Source organism: Tasmannia lanceolata, unplaced genomic scaffold, assembly GCF_043159265.1.
Source record: "Tasmannia lanceolata isolate RefF3 unplaced genomic scaffold, GAP_Taslan_0.1 ptg000011l, whole genome shotgun sequence".
In the NCBI taxonomy this organism is placed as follows: domain Eukaryota; kingdom Viridiplantae; phylum Streptophyta; class Magnoliopsida; order Canellales; family Winteraceae; genus Tasmannia; species Tasmannia lanceolata.
Genome location: NW_027518688.1, coordinates 26,734,940 through 26,755,217, shown reverse-complemented (window position 1 = coordinate 26,755,217; position 20,278 = coordinate 26,734,940). Strand labels below are relative to the sequence as shown.

Genomic DNA, 20,278 nt, shown 5'->3' with positions numbered 1-20,278 from the left:
GGATGGGACCAAAATTTTACTAAAAATGCATGGGACAAAAATTTAACTGGCAAGGCTTTGTTCACTTGCATTCCCGGAAAAGCAAATCCCTGAAAAACAGCCTCTTTTTTCCTTGACAAGACAGAATTATGGTGTTCACTTGCTTTCCTGAGAAAGTAACAAGCCTAGGTGAAAAATGTCAAATAATGACATGAAAATTGCCAAAAATGATGTGGAAATGTCTCTTTTCTCATAAGTGTGGGAAACCAAACCCCACTATTTTGGTCGGATTTGCTTTCTCAGGAAAACTAGTAAAAAAAGGTGGGCAAGCAGTTTCTCAGTAAACCTTTTCCTGCATAGTTCATGCCCACGTGAACAGGCGCGGGAAACCTTTTCCTACACAGTTTTCCTGAATTTCTTTTCCCAATGCCATGTCAGATTTCCGAGAAACCTTTTCTTTTCCTTTTCAGGGAAAACAAGTGAACAGAGCCTAAAGAAATTTACATCTATGAGATGCTTAGAGCCATATAAACTTACATGTATAAGGTTTTTAATAATTAAAGGAGCTCTTGTTTATAAGGTTTCAAATAACCTCATCATTAAATTTCCTAATATGAGTACCAGTGATAGTAGAAAAAACATTTTAATTTCTCCGAAAAAGTAAGAGGATAATTCACTCTATATATACTATAGAGAAAAGCTAAAGTTCCTTTTAATTATTAATTAAATACCTTGTACATGCAGATCTCTTATAGATATGAATAAAGAGGTAAATTAAATTCCTTTTATTTACCTCTTACTCTATTTTTAACTCATGTAATTTAGTAAAAAAACATATTTTTATATGAATTATGCATTTTTTTCTTGTTAAAGTGTAACATTATACTTTTCTGTTTTCAGGAACAACAAGGTACTATTAAGAAAGTAAAAAATGCTATCATAGGACATAATATATGTAAAATTATATATAGATTACGAGGAAGGATCATTGGATAGTTCAATTACTATACTATTAAAGCAAACAATTAGACAAAGAATATTCATCCTTGTTTGTACACATTTGTACATGTGTTCTTATTCGAGCTGTGAAACTGTGTCTAAGCAAAGTCAATTGGCACTTACACCGACAGACCTCTCTCTCTCTCTCTCTCAGTCACATGGCTTCGCACAAGAAAATGACGCACTACAGAGGAACATAATTCATGCTAAAAGAGAGCAAGAGCAGCTGAAAAATCTAAGTTATTTAATAACTATAAAGAAGTTCACACCTATAATCTATCAATGTATTTATCTATAATATATACTAAGCATGTTTCTTTCCGTTGTCATCTGCTTTTTTCCAAGTGTTGATGTCGAAATCTGTTTTAAGGGATGACAACCGGTAGAGCCCCGATTTTTTTTCAACCTGCGCTCAAAGAACACGTGTTAGGGTCCCGGAGTGTGGACTCTGGGATACCACTCCGACGCTCAAGTTAGAAATCGACACGCGAGTAGGAAAAACCAAGCAATAGGAGAACATAATAACAACACTTGTGATTGACTGTGAATAATACAAGATGCATACCTTTGAGCGTCAAGGTCTTTTTATAGAGGAGTTGAAGGCATTTTAGATTACTTGCCTTTGTGGGAGTCTTTCCCTATTGATTGACTTTCCCTGTATATCTGGATAAGCACCAAGTTTCCTCGTGAGAACTGGTTTTTATATTGGGAGACCAAACTTTAAGTAAAGGAGCTGTGCTTGCTGATGACTTTATCTTGGGAGCACTTTCCACTTAAACCCATGCATCAAGGTGAGTCCCACCATTTTACTCCTCATGTTTTGATGGGTTGGGCCCATTTATTTTACACCCATGCATAGCACATGCCAAGAATGCCAGTATGTTTGATGGCTTAGGCAAATTTACATGTACGAGATATTTAATTACGATATAAAAATTTACATTAATTAGGTATTTAATAGTTAAGAAGACTTTATATTCTTAATAGCCATGGGTGAATTATACCATGTATGAGTTTTTATATGTTGCTGGCACATACATGCAATTGCAGCAAGAAGTTTATAGTGGGACTAATTGTTGGGGATCCAAACTTTAACATTTGTCGGACCTCGGCTTAGATAAGAAATGCGCCAAAAATCATATTTATAGGATGATCCTATCAATCCCATCTATCGAGTTTCAGAATGGATGACATAGCATTAGAAACTTCGAAGATCGAAGGATTAGGATCATCCTATGGAGATTATTTTTGGGGCATGGTATATTTAAGGCTCTATTTGTTTTGGATTTTGAGAACCAGCTGCGAATCCAAAACTTTATTGGACTCAAAATTAAACGTAAATCTGAGTCCAATAATCATTTTGGAACTCAGGATTGGTTTTCAAAATCCAAGGACCTGTTTGTTTGGATTTTGAGAAATGATTGTGAGTCCAAGACTGATCATTGGACTCGACATTCAATGCCAAAACAAATAGAGCTTAAGTTAGGGCCCGTCTAGTTCAACCAATTTTTGCTCTGGTTGGGTTGGCAATTGCTCGGATCGAGTTTGGGAAAAAAAATGAACCAAACAGCTTTCGGTCTGGGTTAGGATTGAGGTGTCGGGCAACCCCACCCGAGACAAAATTCGACCTTTGTGTTTTTTATCGCTTTCTATTATCTCCGGGGTGAACTCACCATTTCTACCCCCTTCCCTCCTCCATTCCGTATCTTTTGATTTTGACATGGGTCTTTTTTTTTTAAAGGGTTTTGTTTTTTTTAGTTGTATCTGTTAACCTATTGGTCAATATTTCCATTCCACTCCCAAAAAAATGTAGGGTGAATGCTGGGGTCAGCCAGTCTCAACCCGACCCGATTTGGGGTTAGGTTGGGTTAACTATACGCGGGTCAGGTCGGGTTGGGTTGGGTTGGGTTGGGTTCACCATCTCGGGTTGAAGTCGGGTCGGGTTACGGTTGGATCCTTTGGGTTGGGTCGTGCTGGCCCACCTTCTTTTTTTCCATCTGATGACATAGGGTATCCGACCTCAATTTTTAGAGCGGGGCTATTCCTTACGGATGCCCGTAAACCACGCGCATCGGGTAAGTCCGGGGGATTCGAACTCGTGTCAATGGGGAGCAAATCCATGACTTTAAGCCAACGAGCCACCTTGAGTTGGACTCCGAGTGAGAATCAGGGGTGGAACTAAAACAGCATACTGGGTAAAAGGGGGTGGAGTGGCAAAAAAGGGGGGGTGGAAATACCAGCAAGCCTTTAAAAGAGGCTTAGGTCTCCCGCTTCCCTACTGGCTTTTGCTCGGAGCATTTTAGTTTTAAGTTTTCTTTCTTCCTCTCGCCAAAATGAAGCTCGTCAGGTAACGAAAACCTCTTCTTCTGTTTTCCTTTCTTGGATATCTCGTTTCTGTAAAACATTTCCTAATTTTCTTTCTCTTTTGTTATGGATCTGAAAAAATTAGGTTTTTGATGAAGTTGAACAACGAGACTGTGTCGATCGAGCTCAAGAATGGGACTATTGTTCATGGAACCATCACAGGTTCCAACCGCTCTCTCTATCAGTTTTCCTGATTTAGTATTCTTTTTAGTTTCATGGGTTTTGTTTGTTCTTTGTTTTTCTAATCTTGCTCTGCCTCACTTTGTGATTAGGGTTTTACTTAATCGAGGTTACAAGTATTAGGTTTTCGTTTTTCCTTTTTGCAGTTTTTTTTTGTTGCTATTGTGTGTTTTCTTTGATGGAAATCTGCTGGTTCTTTGTTAATTTGTTGTGCGTATTTTGGGTTATTAAGAATATTGACTGCTTCTTCATGCCACTTTGATTATGGGGCGTTTGGGTGTACACCCAAATTGTGCTCCATTTTAAGCTTAGTGTCCATTTAGGAAGGAAATTAGATAAGATTGGTTTGGGTTTGGGTTAGGTTGAGTTGGTTTGGGTTTGGGTGCTGACCCCAACTAGTTTGGGACAAAGGCTTAGTTGAGTTGAGTTGGTTCAGTTTGGGTGAGGCTTAAGGAAGATATGGGTTCAGCTCCCCTATGTGAGATGGTTAGTTACTTGGTAAAGCTGATGAAAGAAATTTATGAGATGGTGTAGGAAAAGTGAGGAACACTTTTTTTTTTTTTTTTGAAGATATCTTTGAGAGAAGGAAAATGCCAATTTTCTGAATTTTTATTGGGACGGCTTTAGGAACTAGGAAGGATAAAGGGGGTTGGATAAGAGAACCTGGAAATGGGTTGGAATGTCGTGCCCGGGGCAGGTGTGTATGTGTGTGTTGTCCAAATCTTGTGTCAGTGTTGTTAACCAAGGAAACACCCCCTCTAGATTAGTGGGTTTTTTTTGGACATCGACTAGAACAAAATTATAACTTGTGAGTTGTGACTTGTGACTTAGTCCAGGCTTCAATGTAGGAACTTTTGGTTTCCAAATATGTACTTCATTTGACCGTATCCGGGGAATTTGTGGACCACCCTTTTATTCATTGTACAGTTATTAAATTGTTTTCCAACCATTTTCTAGATCGTCTTGGCATTTCATGTTATTTTCAAGTTAATTTGGAGGAGTTAATTGTATGTTGGCCAAAGGGGCTCTGTAATTGAGGTTATATGCTATGGAGGAACCTTCAATTTTCTTTAATCCAGCTATCTGAAATGAAAGTAAAACAGGACTGGTAGAGATGTGGTTCTATTATCGTAAGGAGCATCATGGGAAGTATATAATTTTCCATCATTCAGCAGGTCATCTTTAGTATGACTTTCCAGAAATGAATGAGTGACTGAATAAGAGAATGGAAGATGGGTTGAAAATGGGGATTATACGGGGAAGCTGTTGCTGATTTGGAAGAAACCTTTTGCTAGCATTGAAGCTCGATTTTGATGGTAGTTCAAGTGGAAACATGGGTCTACTGGGTATATGTGGTGTGATTAAGAAATAAAAAGGAGAGGTCAGAGATTGACTTTCTTGGGTCAAAGTTGCTTTGGTTGATTTAAAGAAATCTTTTTATCCTTGTTTTAGCTCAACATCCTTATTGTTAAGCGTGGGTCACTGACTTCCTTAACATGATATGGTGGGCTATGACCAAGGGGCCTTCCTTGGATGTGGTGTTTCATTTTGGTTGGGGCTTTTGACTTGGTGGATTTAAATATTTCTTTCGTTGTTCCTTATGAGAGGGAAAATGTGGTGTTTGTCTCGAGGGTCCTTCTTTATGGAGGAGGTGTCTTTGCGCCTTAATTCACTTTGCTAGTTCTTGTATATTTTCTGAGAAACTATTACATGGTAAACTAGTTCATCGCAAAGTTTTCCTTTTTCGTTGACCCATTGCACACATTAAAACTCAAACTTCTCTGAGCTGTCTACTTTTATGGAAATTAAATTGACGGGCTAGGATTATCTTCTCTATAAGATATTTGGGCCATGACCTATCGACAATGTGGACCATTTAATGAATGGTCTAGATCGTGCCTATGGACGGGCGTCACTGTACTTGACTATTTCATTGTCTTTTATTGTATTCCTCACAATATTAAAGTGAAGCAAAGGAATATGATCTTCTTTTGGAGAGTGTTTTCTCAAATTGTTCTAGTTTGAGATGCATGTTAATAGTTTCCACTTCTGGGAGAGTGGGATTGACATAAATGGTTGGGGTTAGGTTGGATGTCATTGACTTATATCTAAGGGTTTTATGTTAATATGGTTCCAACTAATCAAAAGCTGACAGGGAAGCAAAGGACCATCCGAGTTAATATAGGGTGGATAACTTTAAAGCAAAGGACTATCACAATGAATATAGGTTCAACTAATCAAAAGCTACTAGGAATGCTTTAGCCTCCTACTTCCAAAGAAACAAGCTGAAGTTCCTCACATATAAAATCATTCTAAAACAGAAATATGAACTAGGAGACTAAGGAGACTAAAGCTTCCTGAGAGAACTTGAAATCGTTCAAGTTCTAAGAGTGGAATTTGCGTTGCAAGATAATCATGTTTATGGAATTTGCATTACCGAGAGAACTTGAAACCAATCAAGGACTGTACTTGTTAGATGAGTATTGTAGTTTGTATGTGAGGCTGAGGGTATACTGGTCATTTCACTATGTATAACCCTAGCAAATTGTACACCTACATCAAATTAGTGAGAGGGTTATGATTAACTTTCTCACATTCCTCCTCTTTTCTCACTTCTCTCTCTTCTTTCGATCTACCATTCAACATGGTATTAGAGGCCTAGGGCAACTGTGCAACTTTTTTCAAAAAAAAAAAAAAAAAAAAAACAAAAAAAAACAAAAACAAAAAGGAAAACGAAACAATAACAAAAAAAGAGAGGAGAAAGAACCCTAACCATAGGGTTCCACACCGCTGCCGTCCCTTGCCCACCCTCCTCACCTCGTTTGCCGCCGCCATCGTGCCCCATGAGCTGCCATTGCCCATCCCGTTCGCTATTGTGCACTCCTCGCCGCCGTGCTCCTTGCAGCCGAGCGCCACTTGCTGTTTGCCGTGCACCGTCAGCCGGCCTTGCGCCCACCACCCTCTGCTTGATCCTTTGTTTATTTTCCTCTTCGCCTCCATGGTCCATTAAATTTTTGAATCTTGTTCCGTGGGTAATAGTGTTGGTTTGTTACAATGTTGGGGTTCTTATGCTTTTGACAAGCAGAACACTGTCTTCTATTCTACTTTCCCTTCGTCTGTTGAACTGAGGTGCTCCTGTCTTCCTGTTCTATTTCTGGTTGTCTAAATATTGATTCGTGATTTTGTGTGACTTGCCCGCTTATGGTTGCCACGTACAACCCCAATAGAGATTTAAGACATTCAGATGACATCCATTAATTTGGATGGCCCCAATTATCCATCACAGAGAATGGCTGTTGAAACTTGAAACCTTCCTTCATGCTCGATGAAAGGTTGAATATATTAAAAGGGATCCCTCTGGTAGCTAATATAAGTCCTATAACAAGCGGAGACCGTTAGACCCACTTGGAATAGTATGGAACCCAAGATCGTCAGACCCATGATGTATCTTAAGTCATCCAAGGACATCTGGAAGCGCACTGAAACTCTGTATTCTTGCGTCAATAACTTGACTCAGATCTGCGACGTATACTCAGAGCTGTTGAATCTAAAGCATGGAGATCGATCTGTCTCGGAGTTCTACTCTTAGTTTGTGACTCTTTGTGAGCAACTGGATATGTATTTGCCGTTTATTACGGATCTGTCTATCTTGGCCAAGCGTCTGCACGATTTACGGGTCGTCCAATTCCTTGATGCCTTGGGTCTCGAGTTTCTTCCTATTATCCAGCAGATAGTGTGTTTGGGATCTATACCATCTCCTGATGAGGTTGCTCACGAGTATAGAGATCTATGAGGATTGAGGGGTTTGGTGAGCCCTCTGTTGATCGTTCTGCCCTCGCCGCTCAGTTGGGAGCAGATTGTAGTGGTCGTGGTGGACGATCTAATCGTGGTAGAGGTTGCTGTGGCGCGGAGGTAGTCCCGATTCAGGGGGGCGTGGTACTTGTGGCCGTTGAATTCGGTTTTGCACGCACTACCTTTTGGAGGGTCATTCTATTGACTATGTTACAACCTTAATCCATAGTTGTGTCTTTCCCGCTATGCCAACCATGCAATAGCTAGTGTGCTTGAGAGCCCTACACAACATTCATCTGGCCCGGCTTTGAAGAGATGAATACTTTGAAGATGAATACTTGTGACTGTGGGACAAAGGCAAGCAACCAACTGTCACTTTAGCCCAATAAGGTAGCACTTCATCTTACTTTCTTACTACTGCTGCTTCTGGGCCGTGGCTAATTGATTCAGGAGCTTCCAATCATATGATCGGTAAATCCAACATTCTTTCTTCCTTTCAACCATATTAGTCTCCAGGTCATAGTGTCATTTTGGCTGATGGAACTACATCTCATGTTTCAGGAGTTGGTGCCTCACTCAAACTTCTTTTTATCATCTGTTCTTTGTGTACCAAAGTAGCCTTCTCTCACTCAAACTTCTGATCATCTATTCTTTGTGTACCAAAGTTTCGTTTTGATTTTCTATTTGTTAGTCAGCTAACCAAAAATCTAAACTGTTCCATCTCCTTTTCCCCTTCTTGTTGTGTTTTTCTGAAGACTGGGAAGAAGATTGGTTTGGTTGTGAGGTAGATGGCCTTTATTACTTTGATCAGGTCAGCGACGGTGCAGCATTACGAAGCCCTGTTGACTCCTATCCAAGGTTTTAAATTTCGGTTTCGATGTCGGTGTCGGTTTCGGTCACCACCGAAACGTTTCGGTTTCGGGCCGAAATTTCGGCTGAAATCATGTAAAAATATGATTATGATTTCGTTTTTTTTTATTTTGACCGAAATGTCTAAAATTTAAGTGTAAATTTCGACGATTTCAATGGAAATTTTGGCTATTTCGGCGGATATTTCATAAATTTCGGTGGGAATTATAACATTTAGGTGGATATTTCGGTGAAATTTCGCCGCCGAAATCTTGTAAAGAAACGACTTCATGTAATTTCGTTTCGGTCGTGGCCGAAAACGAAATATTTAGGTTGAAACGAAACGTTTCGGCCGAAATTTAAAACCATGCTCCTATCCATGGCATTGCCGTTTGGGCCACCCCTTAGCTGAGAAGCTTCAGAAGTCTGTTTTGGTGTTCAGTCTAGTCCATTCATTTTAGTGTGAGTCTGGTGAGTTGGGAAAACACCATCACATGCCATTTTCCTTTAGAGTAGTTAATCGTGTTTCTCATTATTTCTAATAAAGGATCGTTCAGAGGTTTCCTTTGCATTTCGTTCATTTTATTCAGAAATTTGTAATGAATTTAAGTGCTCACTGACTGCCTACGTACTGATGTCAGGGAATATTTTTCTGTGTAATGGATTCCAGCACTTTTTGGAGTCTCATGACATCCTTCATCAGTCTTCTTGTGCCTATACCTTTCAGCAAATTGGTGTGGCCGAGAGGAAAATCCGGTATCCTTCTTGGTATTACTCGGACTCTTATGTTCCAGATAAAGGTTTCCAAACCTTATTGGGGTGATGCTGTCCTCACAACCAACTTCCTTGGGAATCGTCTCCCCCTGTATGTCTTAGCTTATCAGACTCCGTTCTCTGTATTGTACCCTTTTGGGTATCCATTTTCCTTGCTCCCTCTAATCTTTGGTTGTACGTGCTTTGTTCACAAATTAGCCATTGACAAGTTGGATCCTCGTGGCGGAAAATGTGTCTCCCTTGGTTATTCCCGTACACAAAAGGGTTATAAGTGCTGCATCCTTACCTTAAGGAAGACATTCATTTCGGTTGGTGTCACATTCTCTGAGTCTACTTCTTACTTCTCTGACTCTGCCACTGACTTTTCATGACTCTGGACTGCCTCGTCCTCTTCCTTTTGTTTTGTTGGATGCTCCTGCTTCTCAACTACAGGTTTACACTCATGGATCCCGTTGGATCTTGCAGCATACCCTCAAGGTCATCTTCTCCACCCAACCAATCAACTCTCTAGTCCAACATGGCTTCTTCAGGTACTCAGCTGACTGATTCTCCTCTGAGTTCTGTGCTTCGTGCTTCTTCAGCTGTTTCACGTACTCGTTCACATACCACATCACATCTTCTTTCTCATTTGGTTTCTTATGATCACATCTCACCCTTTTTATCATACATTTATTTTTGCTTTGTCATCTATTACTCTGCCTAAGTCTGGTACAGAGGCTTTAGCTAATCCTGGTTGGCGTGCTGCCATGTATGCTTGATGTAGACTAGGGAAGAGAAATAGAAGAGAAGAGGAAGGGAAGAAAAATAGAAGAAGAGAAGGAAAAGAATAGAGGAGAAAGAAGAAGAAATTAGTAAGAGGGGAGAAACTCTCAATCAATCAATTAATCATCAAAACTAATAATGAGGATACATGAAGCCTATATATTGGCAATGGAAATAAAATTCCATGGAAAATAAAAGCCCTCAAACTAAAAACATGGAAATAAAAATCATAGAAACTAAATAACATGGAAACAAATCCATAAAACTCCTAATGGACAAATATGCTACTTATTGGGCCTACAATCCGCATCAATGCTGAGCTGGATGCCCTCCACTCAAATGTCTTGGCAGTTGGTCTCTCTCCCCTTTGGTACTCAGCATGTAGGTTGCCTTTGGTTATTCTCGATTAAGTATCCACAAGATAGTATAGTTGAGTGCTTGAAGGTGCGATTGGTTGCAAAGGCATATATTCAGACATTTAGTGTGGACTATACTAAAACTTCTCTTTAGTTGCTAAAATACCATATGTATGGGTTTTGATCTCCTTAACAATCAACCGAGGTTGGCTTTTGTATCATCTGGAAGTTAAAAATGCTTTTCTGGATGGTGACCTTACTGAGTTGGTGGAGCAACCTCTCGGATATGTTGCTCAGGGTGAGATGCGATTGTCAATATGTCATCTTCGTAAACTATCTATGGGCTGAAACAATCACCTCGAGTGTAGTTTGGGAGATTCAGTGAGGTAGTTATGTGCTTCGGTATGAAGCAATGTGCAGTGGATCATTCTGTATTTAGTTCCCAGTCTGATGCCGAGTACATTTCCTTCATAGTGTATGTGGATGATATTGTCATTACGGGAAATGACATCACATGCATACGGAAGCTAAAGACCTACCTTCAGAAAGAGTTCTGCACCAAAGACTCCGGTTGTCTCAGGTACTTTCTTGGGATTGAGGTGGCTTATTCTCGTGGTGGACTTTCCTTGTCCCAAAGAAGATATCTGCTGGAAATATTAGAGGAGATAGGTTCCTTAGGAGTGAAACCTGCAATCATGCCCATGGACCTTAATGTAAGGCTATATCGAGATCATGGAGACTTGTTAGAAGACCCTGACGGATACAAGAGGCTAGTTGGCAAATTAATCTACTTGACTGTCACCCGTCATGATATCTCTTTTGCAGTGGGAGTGGTCAGTAAGTTCATGAGCTCGCCACACACTTCTCACTGGGATGCAATTATTCACACAATTAGGTACTTGAAGAGCGCTCCTGGGAGAGGTTTGTTTTTTAGGAATCATGGCCATGTGAAACTGGAGGGATTCACTGATGCAGATTTGATAGGATCTCCAGCAGATAGGAGGTGCACCTTTGTTGGAGGGAATTTGATGCCGTGGCGAAGTCAGAAACAAAATGTAGTAGCCTGATCAAGTACAGAAGCGGAGTATCGAGCCATGACACACACATGTAGGGAGCTCACGTGGTTACGGTCCCTTTTTTCTGGTATGTTTATTCTCTCCTCATCCCAATATTGTTGTATTGTGATAATAAAGCAACGGTCCATGTTGCCTCAAATATAGTATTTCATTAGCGGACTAAGTACATTCAAGTGGCTGCAACTTCATTCGCGAGAATATTCGGAAGGGTGAAATATGCACTATATTTACTTGATCAGGAGATCGGCCGGCAGATATGTTTACCAAACCATTAGGAAGGGAAAGTTGAATGATATTTGTAACAAGCTGGGAATGTATGACATATAGACTCCAGCTTGAGGAAGTTTTAGATGAGTTGTAGTTTGTGTATTAGGCTTAGGGTGTATTAGTCATTTCACTATGTATAACCCTAGGAAACTGTTCACCTATATATATATATATATATATTTATCATATTGGTAAGAGGGTATGATTAACTCTCTCACTTTCCTCCTCTGTGTTTGGCTGAATGAGATGGGGAATGCATGAGGCTGGTGGAAGTGTTTGGCTGAATGACAGTTATTTCAGCTTGTTGCAGGAGACCAATGCTTTAAAGATATCCCTTATACCACTTGCCGATTAAGCTTGGCATGGACTTGGTTATTGAAGTTCCATTTCATGTGATTTGCCAATTTATACCACGTCCAACTGGAGAGAATGGGTTCACTCAATCTGCTTTGTCCCTTAAAATTACAGACTCTATGAAGAAGAAAGTGAAAGAAGGATTGGGTGAAAACCTATTGAAAATGAAAATGCATTCCCATTTAAACAACTTTAACTCCAACTGTTAGCTAACAGATGAAACTATATTTGAAAAGGTCTTGCCTCTATTTGCACATTACAAAAGAACATAGAAACAGTTAGTCATATTTTTGTTGATTACTTTTTAAAGATGTAGAAAAGTTTATTCCCGTTGTAATAAGAAGACAATGGCATCTTTCCTTTGTGAAAAGGGGTAAAAAATCGTCAAAATTCCATTGACCTCGTATTCGGTTGCCTTCCCGGCGCCAGCGTCTCTTCCTAGGCCTTTCCTTCAGATTTAAAAAAAATCCGAAATGGCTTCCCACCTATTTCCGTCTTCTAGAGGCAGAATCTCTCTCTCTCTCTCTCTCTCTCTCTCTCTCTCTCTCTCTCTGCCCCTTGCCAGCCACTCTAGCCTGGTATAAAAAAATAAGACAACCCTACACAGTTTGATTCTTGAGCAACAAGGAAGAAAGAGAGGCGAAGCTCCTAGAAGCATTGAAGAACTCTGCGTGCATGATATTCGAAGATTCGGAGTTTTTCTCTTGCGCACCCATCACTGATTCATAAAAGAAAGAATATTCGGATTGAAGACAAAGGAGAGGAATTCAAGGAGGGGATTGAAGAAAACATTTCAGAAAGAGGAACGTGGCGGCGAATGAAGCTTGGGGATCAATCGAAAGCCCTAAGCCCTAACCGCCATTAACTTCGCAGAGAACACCCCCCCTGCCTGCCGTCCTGTACCGCCCTTGCCATTTGTCTTTTCTTTCCTCACAAAGGAACATATTTTGTCCCTTTGTCTTTTCTTTTCATTTTCTTTTCTTCTCGTCACATCATTTCCTCTGGTTTTCCGACCTGAGGAACACAACTGAATGGAGCCGAAAAGATCATAGAATATGGATGGGGTCAATCTTAAGAAAAATCAAGTTTGAATGTTAAAAAGCTATTCTTATATTTTATTGACTGCCATGAAGGCATGGAATAAGTGAAAGTACTAATATCATTGCAGCTCCTCTCCTTTCTGGAGCTTTTCCCCGGCATGCAACAATTATAGAATTTGGACGCCTGACATATCAAGCTGCTTCTCAGTACCCTCTTTCTTCCGTAGGTTTGTTACCGGCGATGGCTCATAGACCAAGTTTTTGTCAGTATGGAATAGTCTGGAATTCACTGGCATTTGTTTGGACTGTAGCCAACTGGATAAACACCTGTGTTCGCCTCAAGAGACACGAGGTTTCAATGGCCTGCCGTTGCATCTTGTGCAAGTCTCTGGAGGGATCCTAAGACTATCTCCTCCTTCACCGTCCAAATTCATCCGCTTTATGGAGGGCAGTGATTCGTAGCTTTGGATTTGCATGGGTGTCTCAGAGGTCCATTAGAAGAACAATTTTGTACCGACCTTCTACCATTCAAAAAAATAAAATAAAAATAAAATGTACTGACCTTCTATCTCGTTTGGAAAGACGGGGAGAGCTCTATGGAGTTTGGTCCCGTTTGCACTCTCGTGAAGCCTATCGAATGAGAGAAACAAAAGGATTTTTGAAGGGAAAGTTCAAAGCCTTAGACTCATTTCGGATGTAAAGATTGACCTAATTGCTTAGGAAATACCGGAGGACATCTTGGCGATATATTCTTTGGCCGATAGTATTCGGAACTGGCGCTCGGTGATTTGGGAGAAAAGAATAAAAAACCGCACTACGCCCTCTTGGCAGCCACCACCTCCCACTGGGTGGCTAAAATCCATTTTCGACAGGAGTTCAAGAGGTAAACCGAGACTGGCATAGGGAGTCGATCGTCCACATACTATTTTCCTTCTTAGGCCCTGCAGCTGTCTGTGAATCAAACGAGTTGGAAGCAAAAGCTTTATTATGAACCTTACGTGGTACGCCGTTCATCTATTGCTCCGCTGATTGTGGAAGGGGATTCTTCCAATGTTTTGTCATGTGGCTCCGCAATGGGCCGGGCCCTTGGAGACTTGCAAGTACTATACTGAAAATACGGGACTGTGCTCCTCTATTCGTCCTCATTTTTCACACATGCTTAGATCTGTGAACGACAAAGCGGATGAATCGGCGAAATCCAGAGTCGACAGACTGCAGGTGATGTCTAGCAGGTGAATTTTACGATTCGGATCAGCTTACTGTATTGTATCTTGTTTTGGGGACATCTTGTCCCTTTCTTTTCTGAATTGTAACTGGCTTTAGCTTTTGGGCGTAATAAAGTTACCATTCTCACAAAAAAAGAAAAGGAAGAAGAGATACCAGCACCTGAGACCATTCTGACTAGTTTAGGGAGCCCACAAGAGTGCCACACGTTTTTGAAGGCATTAATGAATCATTACATCATGTGAAAATTCTGTTAGAAACAAAATGTGTTGATCAATTTAAAGGGAAATCTGGGGCTGTAGATGGAGAATGTTTCAAACTCACAGAGGAACATAATCTTTGTTTTGCTTGGCTTGCTGCTGAAGGGGATGGTAGAAGCTTTTCATACAGATATGATCCTTTAGCGAGCCATAAAGCCGTAGCTGTGATCAAACATATTTTTACTGGTCACTTTGGTGTGGAAAGTAGTGCATATACCTGTCCTTCCAGAATCTAGTGCAATTTCTTCTACAACTTCAAACTTCACAAATCTGCATGGAACTTGAAACCTTCACCACTCAGCAGTAACAATGACTCCAGTTTCCATTAATCCCCAAAGGAGCCAGGGTCTATTAAACAACCAATGTGGCTCACTTCCACTGGTTATACCCACACCTGCAGTCATAAATGGCTTTGTGCAAAGTTTTTTAACTTCCTAAAAATGAATGTTATCATGCCTAGATGAAGATGTCTGTTATGTGCCTTGATCTATCATTTGGTTTTCATCGATGAATCTGCAGGCTAATTAGGAAAAAAGTTTTAAGACAATGTTAACTTTTTGATATATTCTTGTGTTGTTTTTTAACTACTAGAAGGTCAAATAGATTGGGTGCAACCACCTGTATGTGCTATTACTGATTAAGGGAATCAATTTATTGGTGGTTGTACTTGATGTATTGATCAAAGAGCAGGTGACTGTAGCAAGACTCTCGAGTGAATGAAACTTAAATTATAGCTGTAAATAGCTCATTTTTAGTGGTGTGATGCCTTAAATTACCCTTCTTCAATCTCCTATCTTCTTCTTCTCCAATATTTTATCCTTTATCTACACGTGATCTTCTTCGTTGCTTATTAATCTTAATTTTTGCAACTTTCTATTTTGAAACTGCTATCATGGTACAACCAATTCCAATCGAGAGATCCTAGTCGTTTATGTAACAGACAGAATTAGTTCGAAGGGTTTCCTCTAATCCATAACTGACACTTATACTAAACTTGCAAGCTGAATCTTGATCTAGGCTCGGATATGGATCTGGGTGCTGTCTAAACTCAACAGATTTGAAGAAATTCCAGATCAGACCTTTATGTGTCCTGATTGGTCTTATACTTTGATTCGTCTTCTGTGATTTCTTACCACATTCTAACATTTTAAAGAGATCCAACTGTCAGACCTTTGCCAATCCTTTGGGCCAGTTTCTAAAATAACAATTTTTCCAGATCTGAAAAATTCAAAACTTGTTTTCCACGAAATCCCTAGATTGGATTCTGTCTAGTTCACTAATAGAGTCCAATCGCCTAGAAATGTCGTGCATCACTTGTTTTTGGCTCAAATTTGAGTAAAACAGTTAGTGTGCACTCATATTTTGTGATTTAATTTGGAATCGTTGGATTGTTGCAGGAGTTGATATCAGTATGAACACGCATTTGAAGACAGTGAAACTGACGCTCAAAGGTAAAAATCCAGTGACACTTGATCACCTAAGCGTTAGGGGAACCAACATTCGATACTATATCCTCCCCGACAGCTTGAACCTGGAGACTTTATTGGTCGAGGAAACACCGAGGGTCAAGCCCAAGAAGCCCACTGCAGGTAATCCTACTTCTCTTTTTTCTAGCATCACTTCTCTATATAGCTCATCCTTTTGTTTAATGTGATTTGTGTTGGTTTTAAATCAGGGAGACCGATGGGGCGTGGTCGGGGCCGTGGGCGCGGGCGTGGCCGCGGGCGCGGGCGCTAATTGTGTTCTTGCTCTGTTTCTAATTTTGTAGCATCTGCTTTTGTACAAATAGCCTGCATCCACTCAAGGAGTTTAGTTGGTATGTTCCTTCTGAGCTTAGACATGCAGTACTTCTGTTTTAGCTTTAATAGCTCGAAAGATTTAGAGGGTCTGTCTTAGTTTTATATTTTTACTTGTCTTTGAATGAAAACATTTGCTTGATATCTGGATTGTTTTCTATGTGGGAAGACAAGGGGGCGAATTTATCATTTCTAAAAAATAAATGAATAAAGGGACATTGAGCAAGCTCATAGTTTTCCTTTGAAGAGCAAGGCTGTAAACAAATACAGTGCCGTTATCCTAAAAACATGGGATTTGCTAGGCAATCTCGCGGAAAGCCATTTTTCGGATGGCTTTTGCACTTGATAACAGCCACAAAGGTTGGCTTTTCGGTAGATTTTGTCTTATTCATTTATTCATACGAGGTGGCTGTTCTATCATGCAAAAGCCAGCTATGAAAAATCTTCCGCGAAATTTCCTAGAAAATCCCTATAAACATAAACTATTATTCTTTAGTTTTTACACGTGGTGCCCAACAAGGGCTCCTTGGTCCTTGCTCTGCTGCTTTTCCACTTTTATAGGTGCATTTCCTCTTTTTAGGCGCATTCCACTTTTTTCTGCGCTTTACTATGCAAAAATCCACCCATACCGAGCTGATTTTTGCAAGGGCGCCCTTCATTCTATCATTCATCTTAAATAAATAAAATTTTTTTTTGGATTATTGGGCAAGTTGCCCTCCCTTGTAATTGTGCCCACTTTTTATAGATAGCTACCTAAAAACATGGGATTTGCTAGGCAATTTCGCGGAAAGCCATTTTTCGGATGGCTTTTGCACTTGACAACAGCCACAAAGGTTGGCTTTTCGGCAGATTTTGTCTTATTCATTTATTCATCCGAGGTGGCTGTTCTATCATGCAAAAGCCAGCTGTGAAATATCTTTCCGTGGAATTGCCTAGAAAATCCCTATAAACATAAACTGTTATTCTTTAGTTTTTACACGTGGTGCCCAACAAGGGCCTTGCTCTGCTGCTTTTCCTTCGACAGGGAAAATCACGTGGGCCCGCATAATTTTAAGACAGAAAATAAAGAATAAGGCATGACACGTAAATGCGCGTACACCAGGAAAAAAAAGGAATAAATAGAAAAACCAGTGGGGAGGTGATTTATTCGCCCTCGCTTTCTTCCCCGCACCACCCAACTCTGGTGTATTCAACTATTCATGCTTACCCTTTTACACTACAAGAGGGTGGCCCAAGGTAGAAAAAGAGGTGAATATATAATTTCCCAAACAATTTCATTTCTTAAAATTTAGATTTTAGACGGAGGTGTCTAAATTTCAGAAAGGGAAAAGATATAGTGAGAAGCTCATACTATGAGATACGAATGAGACCCTTGATTTGTGTCCCACCAAGGGTCCAAGACAATGCCACCATTACTAACCTTTGAATAAGTGTAGGAAATGAAAATGATAAGGCCGGTTGTTAGGTTCCTTGCTAACCTTCAGTCAATGAGCCTCACATTTGGGACTGAAACATTGATTTTTTTAGAACGTTAGCTGCCTCATAAACACTCCTTCCTAAAAGACACTTTTGGGCTTCAATTCTGTCCGATTTACGTGATCAGATCGTATGGTCCAGACCAACAACTTTCAAATTGGCTAAATGACTTTGTAAAAACCCGATCAGATGATCCTAGGTACTTTAACCATCAAGCATTGCTCAAGTCTTATTTAATTATGCCCCTGTTCGTTTTACATTATGACAACCGATTATTGGACCCAATATTGCACTAAATTTGAGTCTAATAATCGGTTGCGGACTCCACAATTGGTTATCATAATCTGAAACAAACAGACCATTAGGGTTCTCCCAAAAGAAGCTCAATTATTAATTTTTGTAGATAGGACAAAAACTTCATGATGTTCTACAAGATCAACATCTTGATCTCACATGCGTGCCTCCCTATGCCGCGTTGTGGGGTCCAAAAATCGTCTCCTAGCATTGATGGTATAAGTTGCTTTCTGTGCAGTAGTTTTCATGGATTTGTAAGTGATTGCGCAGAAAGTCGATGTTTGGTTGCACAATTTTAGCTCTGTTTTGTGGCAAGTAGTTGCCTCGTAGAGTAGTGGTGAATTAGAATGGAAGTAGTCAACATCTATAATAGTTGTGAAGTAGTCTCCTCGTAGAGTAGTGGTGACTAGTGTTTGGCTATTTATTTCATCGGCGGAAGCTCTATGAGTGTCTAGGAGGTGAAGAAGCATGGACATGAAGGAACTTCATAGTCAAGGGACAATTTACAGCAGCAAGAAAAATTGCCTTTGCACCCTCCATTTACTACCTATGGGAAGAGTGAAATGCATCATAGCATCTATGTAGATTTGGCTAAGTTATATAAAATTTGATGACAAAGACAATGCGAAAAATTAGCAAATAGCCCAAAATCTGGGGTGCCCACGGCAAGCCACAGTAAAGCAATGCAAATGGGTCAAGCTAAAGGTGGGGGGTATACTCAAGCTAAATAAAGATGCCTCACTTGGGAAAGAATGGCGCAGCCCTTGGAGGATTATTAAGAGATTTATCTTCTCTTTGAATAATGATACAGAAGAAATGAATTCTCTAGAACTCAAGGTGATCAATCAGGGAATCCACCTAGTTATGAAAATGCAAGTTAATGTTGGTTATAGTCCGATTCTTTGAATGCAGTCAACATTATCAAAGAAGCCTACAAGTGCAGTAGAAAACGAAGCTAACACTAGCCAAGATCAAAGAAGATCTCAATTTTTTCAAAACATGGAGAATAACTCATTTCTGGAAAGAGCAAACTCAGCAACCGACTATCTTTCAAAGATAGATGCCTTCCTAAAAGGGACGACATCCCACTCTTTAATGTATCCCCTATCCTTCCTGATATTGTATCCATGGATAGATTGAGGGAAAGTCATGTATTTCTGTCATTCATTAATAAATTGGTAGGGTCCGCCAAACCCCGGCGTATCTGATGATAAAAGTAGTGGTTGGTTGTCAAGTGAAGTAGTTTCTGGTATAGTGTCATTACTAAAATAAGGGGACAATGTCCTTGTCATTATCAAGAGATTTCATATGGTGTAAACCCTTATAGAACCGTATTTTTCAAAAAAGTACTGTGCCTGACCACAGTATAGGATGATCCAGACCGTCCATGTGATGGGCCATAACGTAAATAGGTTGTGCTCAAAAAATCATTTCAATAGGATAATCCTAGTCCTCGGACCTATAGAGGTTTCCATAACATGCATTTCTTCATTAGATCGGAGGGTTGAGATCATCCTATGGAAATAATTTTTCGGACACAACCTATTTATCTTATGGCCCATTACATGGACAGTTTGGATCATCTTATAGTGTGGTCCGCACTACTTTTTGAAAAATACGGTATTATAAGGGCTTTCACCATATAAAATCTCCATTATCAATATGTAGAGAGAGAAGAGTGCTAACTCCAGGACTACTAGCAAAAAACCATTTTTTTCAAGTTGTTTGACGGAGGACAAAAGTCTATGTCACATCAAGAGAAAGGCAAGGCAAGTAATCTCGTAACAGTTTGAATCAAAACATGCAACCAAACCCCTGTTTCAAACCAAGTAAAATACTTACTGTGCAACCGATCAGACCCGATTTAATGGGAGGAAAAATTGAGTGCTTAGATACTCATTTGATCATGGTGACCTCAATGTCATTTGGCTGACCTAACTAATGATGTTCAAATCAACCAATCTAATTGCTTAGATGAGGGAGAGGTTAGGTTGAATATGTCATTTAGGAAGGTGTGATCAAATCACTTTCTTCTTGGCACTAATTTCTTATTTTGAAGTCATCTCCAAAATCGGGTCCCCACCAATTAAAGGGTTTGGATGACGCTCAAGCCACATGGGTGGGCCCCGTTTAGTCTTCTAATTGTATGATTTCCAAAGTTTTTATTAGGTGTCTGCCCGTTAAGTCCAGTATTTTTTTGAAAAGTACTGTGGACCCACTTAAAAGAATGATCCAACCCGTTCATTTGTTTTGAAGTGGCCCCACTGCACTTTTCCGGAAAAATACCGGACTTCACGCACACACCAAGTAAAATCTCTGATTTGCGAGAGATATTATATGGTGACCAGTCGTGCATGCTGGGGTTAGGATCATCCTATGGACAAGATTTTCGGGGCACACCCTATCTACTTCAGGGCCCAACAAATGAACGGTTTG

General features: G+C 40.1%; 1 protein-coding gene across 1 annotated transcript; it reads left to right on the top strand.

Annotated features, from left to right (window-relative positions):
- The first annotated feature begins 3,187 nt into the window (after positions 1 to 3,187).
- Positions 3,188 to 16,214, top strand: LOC143886844 (small nuclear ribonucleoprotein SmD1b-like). Its single transcript, XM_077390995.1, has 4 exons — positions 3,188 to 3,325; positions 3,428 to 3,504; positions 15,674 to 15,865; positions 15,952 to 16,214. The coding sequence occupies exons 1-4, from the start codon at positions 3,312 to 3,314 to the stop codon at positions 16,011 to 16,013; spliced, it is 345 nt and encodes a 114-aa protein (XP_077247110.1). The 5' UTR covers positions 3,188 to 3,311; the 3' UTR covers positions 16,014 to 16,214.
- The last annotated feature ends 4,064 nt before the right edge of the window (positions 16,215 to 20,278 follow it).

Bases quoted from the DNA above. Each gene is read 5' to 3' on its own strand.
- LOC143886844 (XM_077390995.1), top strand. The intron at 3,505-15,673 runs GTTCCAACCGCT...GGATTGTTGCAG, and splicing joins TGTTCATGGAACCATCACAG to GAGTTGATATCAGTATGAAC. The intron at 15,866-15,951 runs GTAATCCTACTT...GTTTTAAATCAG, and splicing joins GCCCAAGAAGCCCACTGCAG to GGAGACCGATGGGGCGTGGT.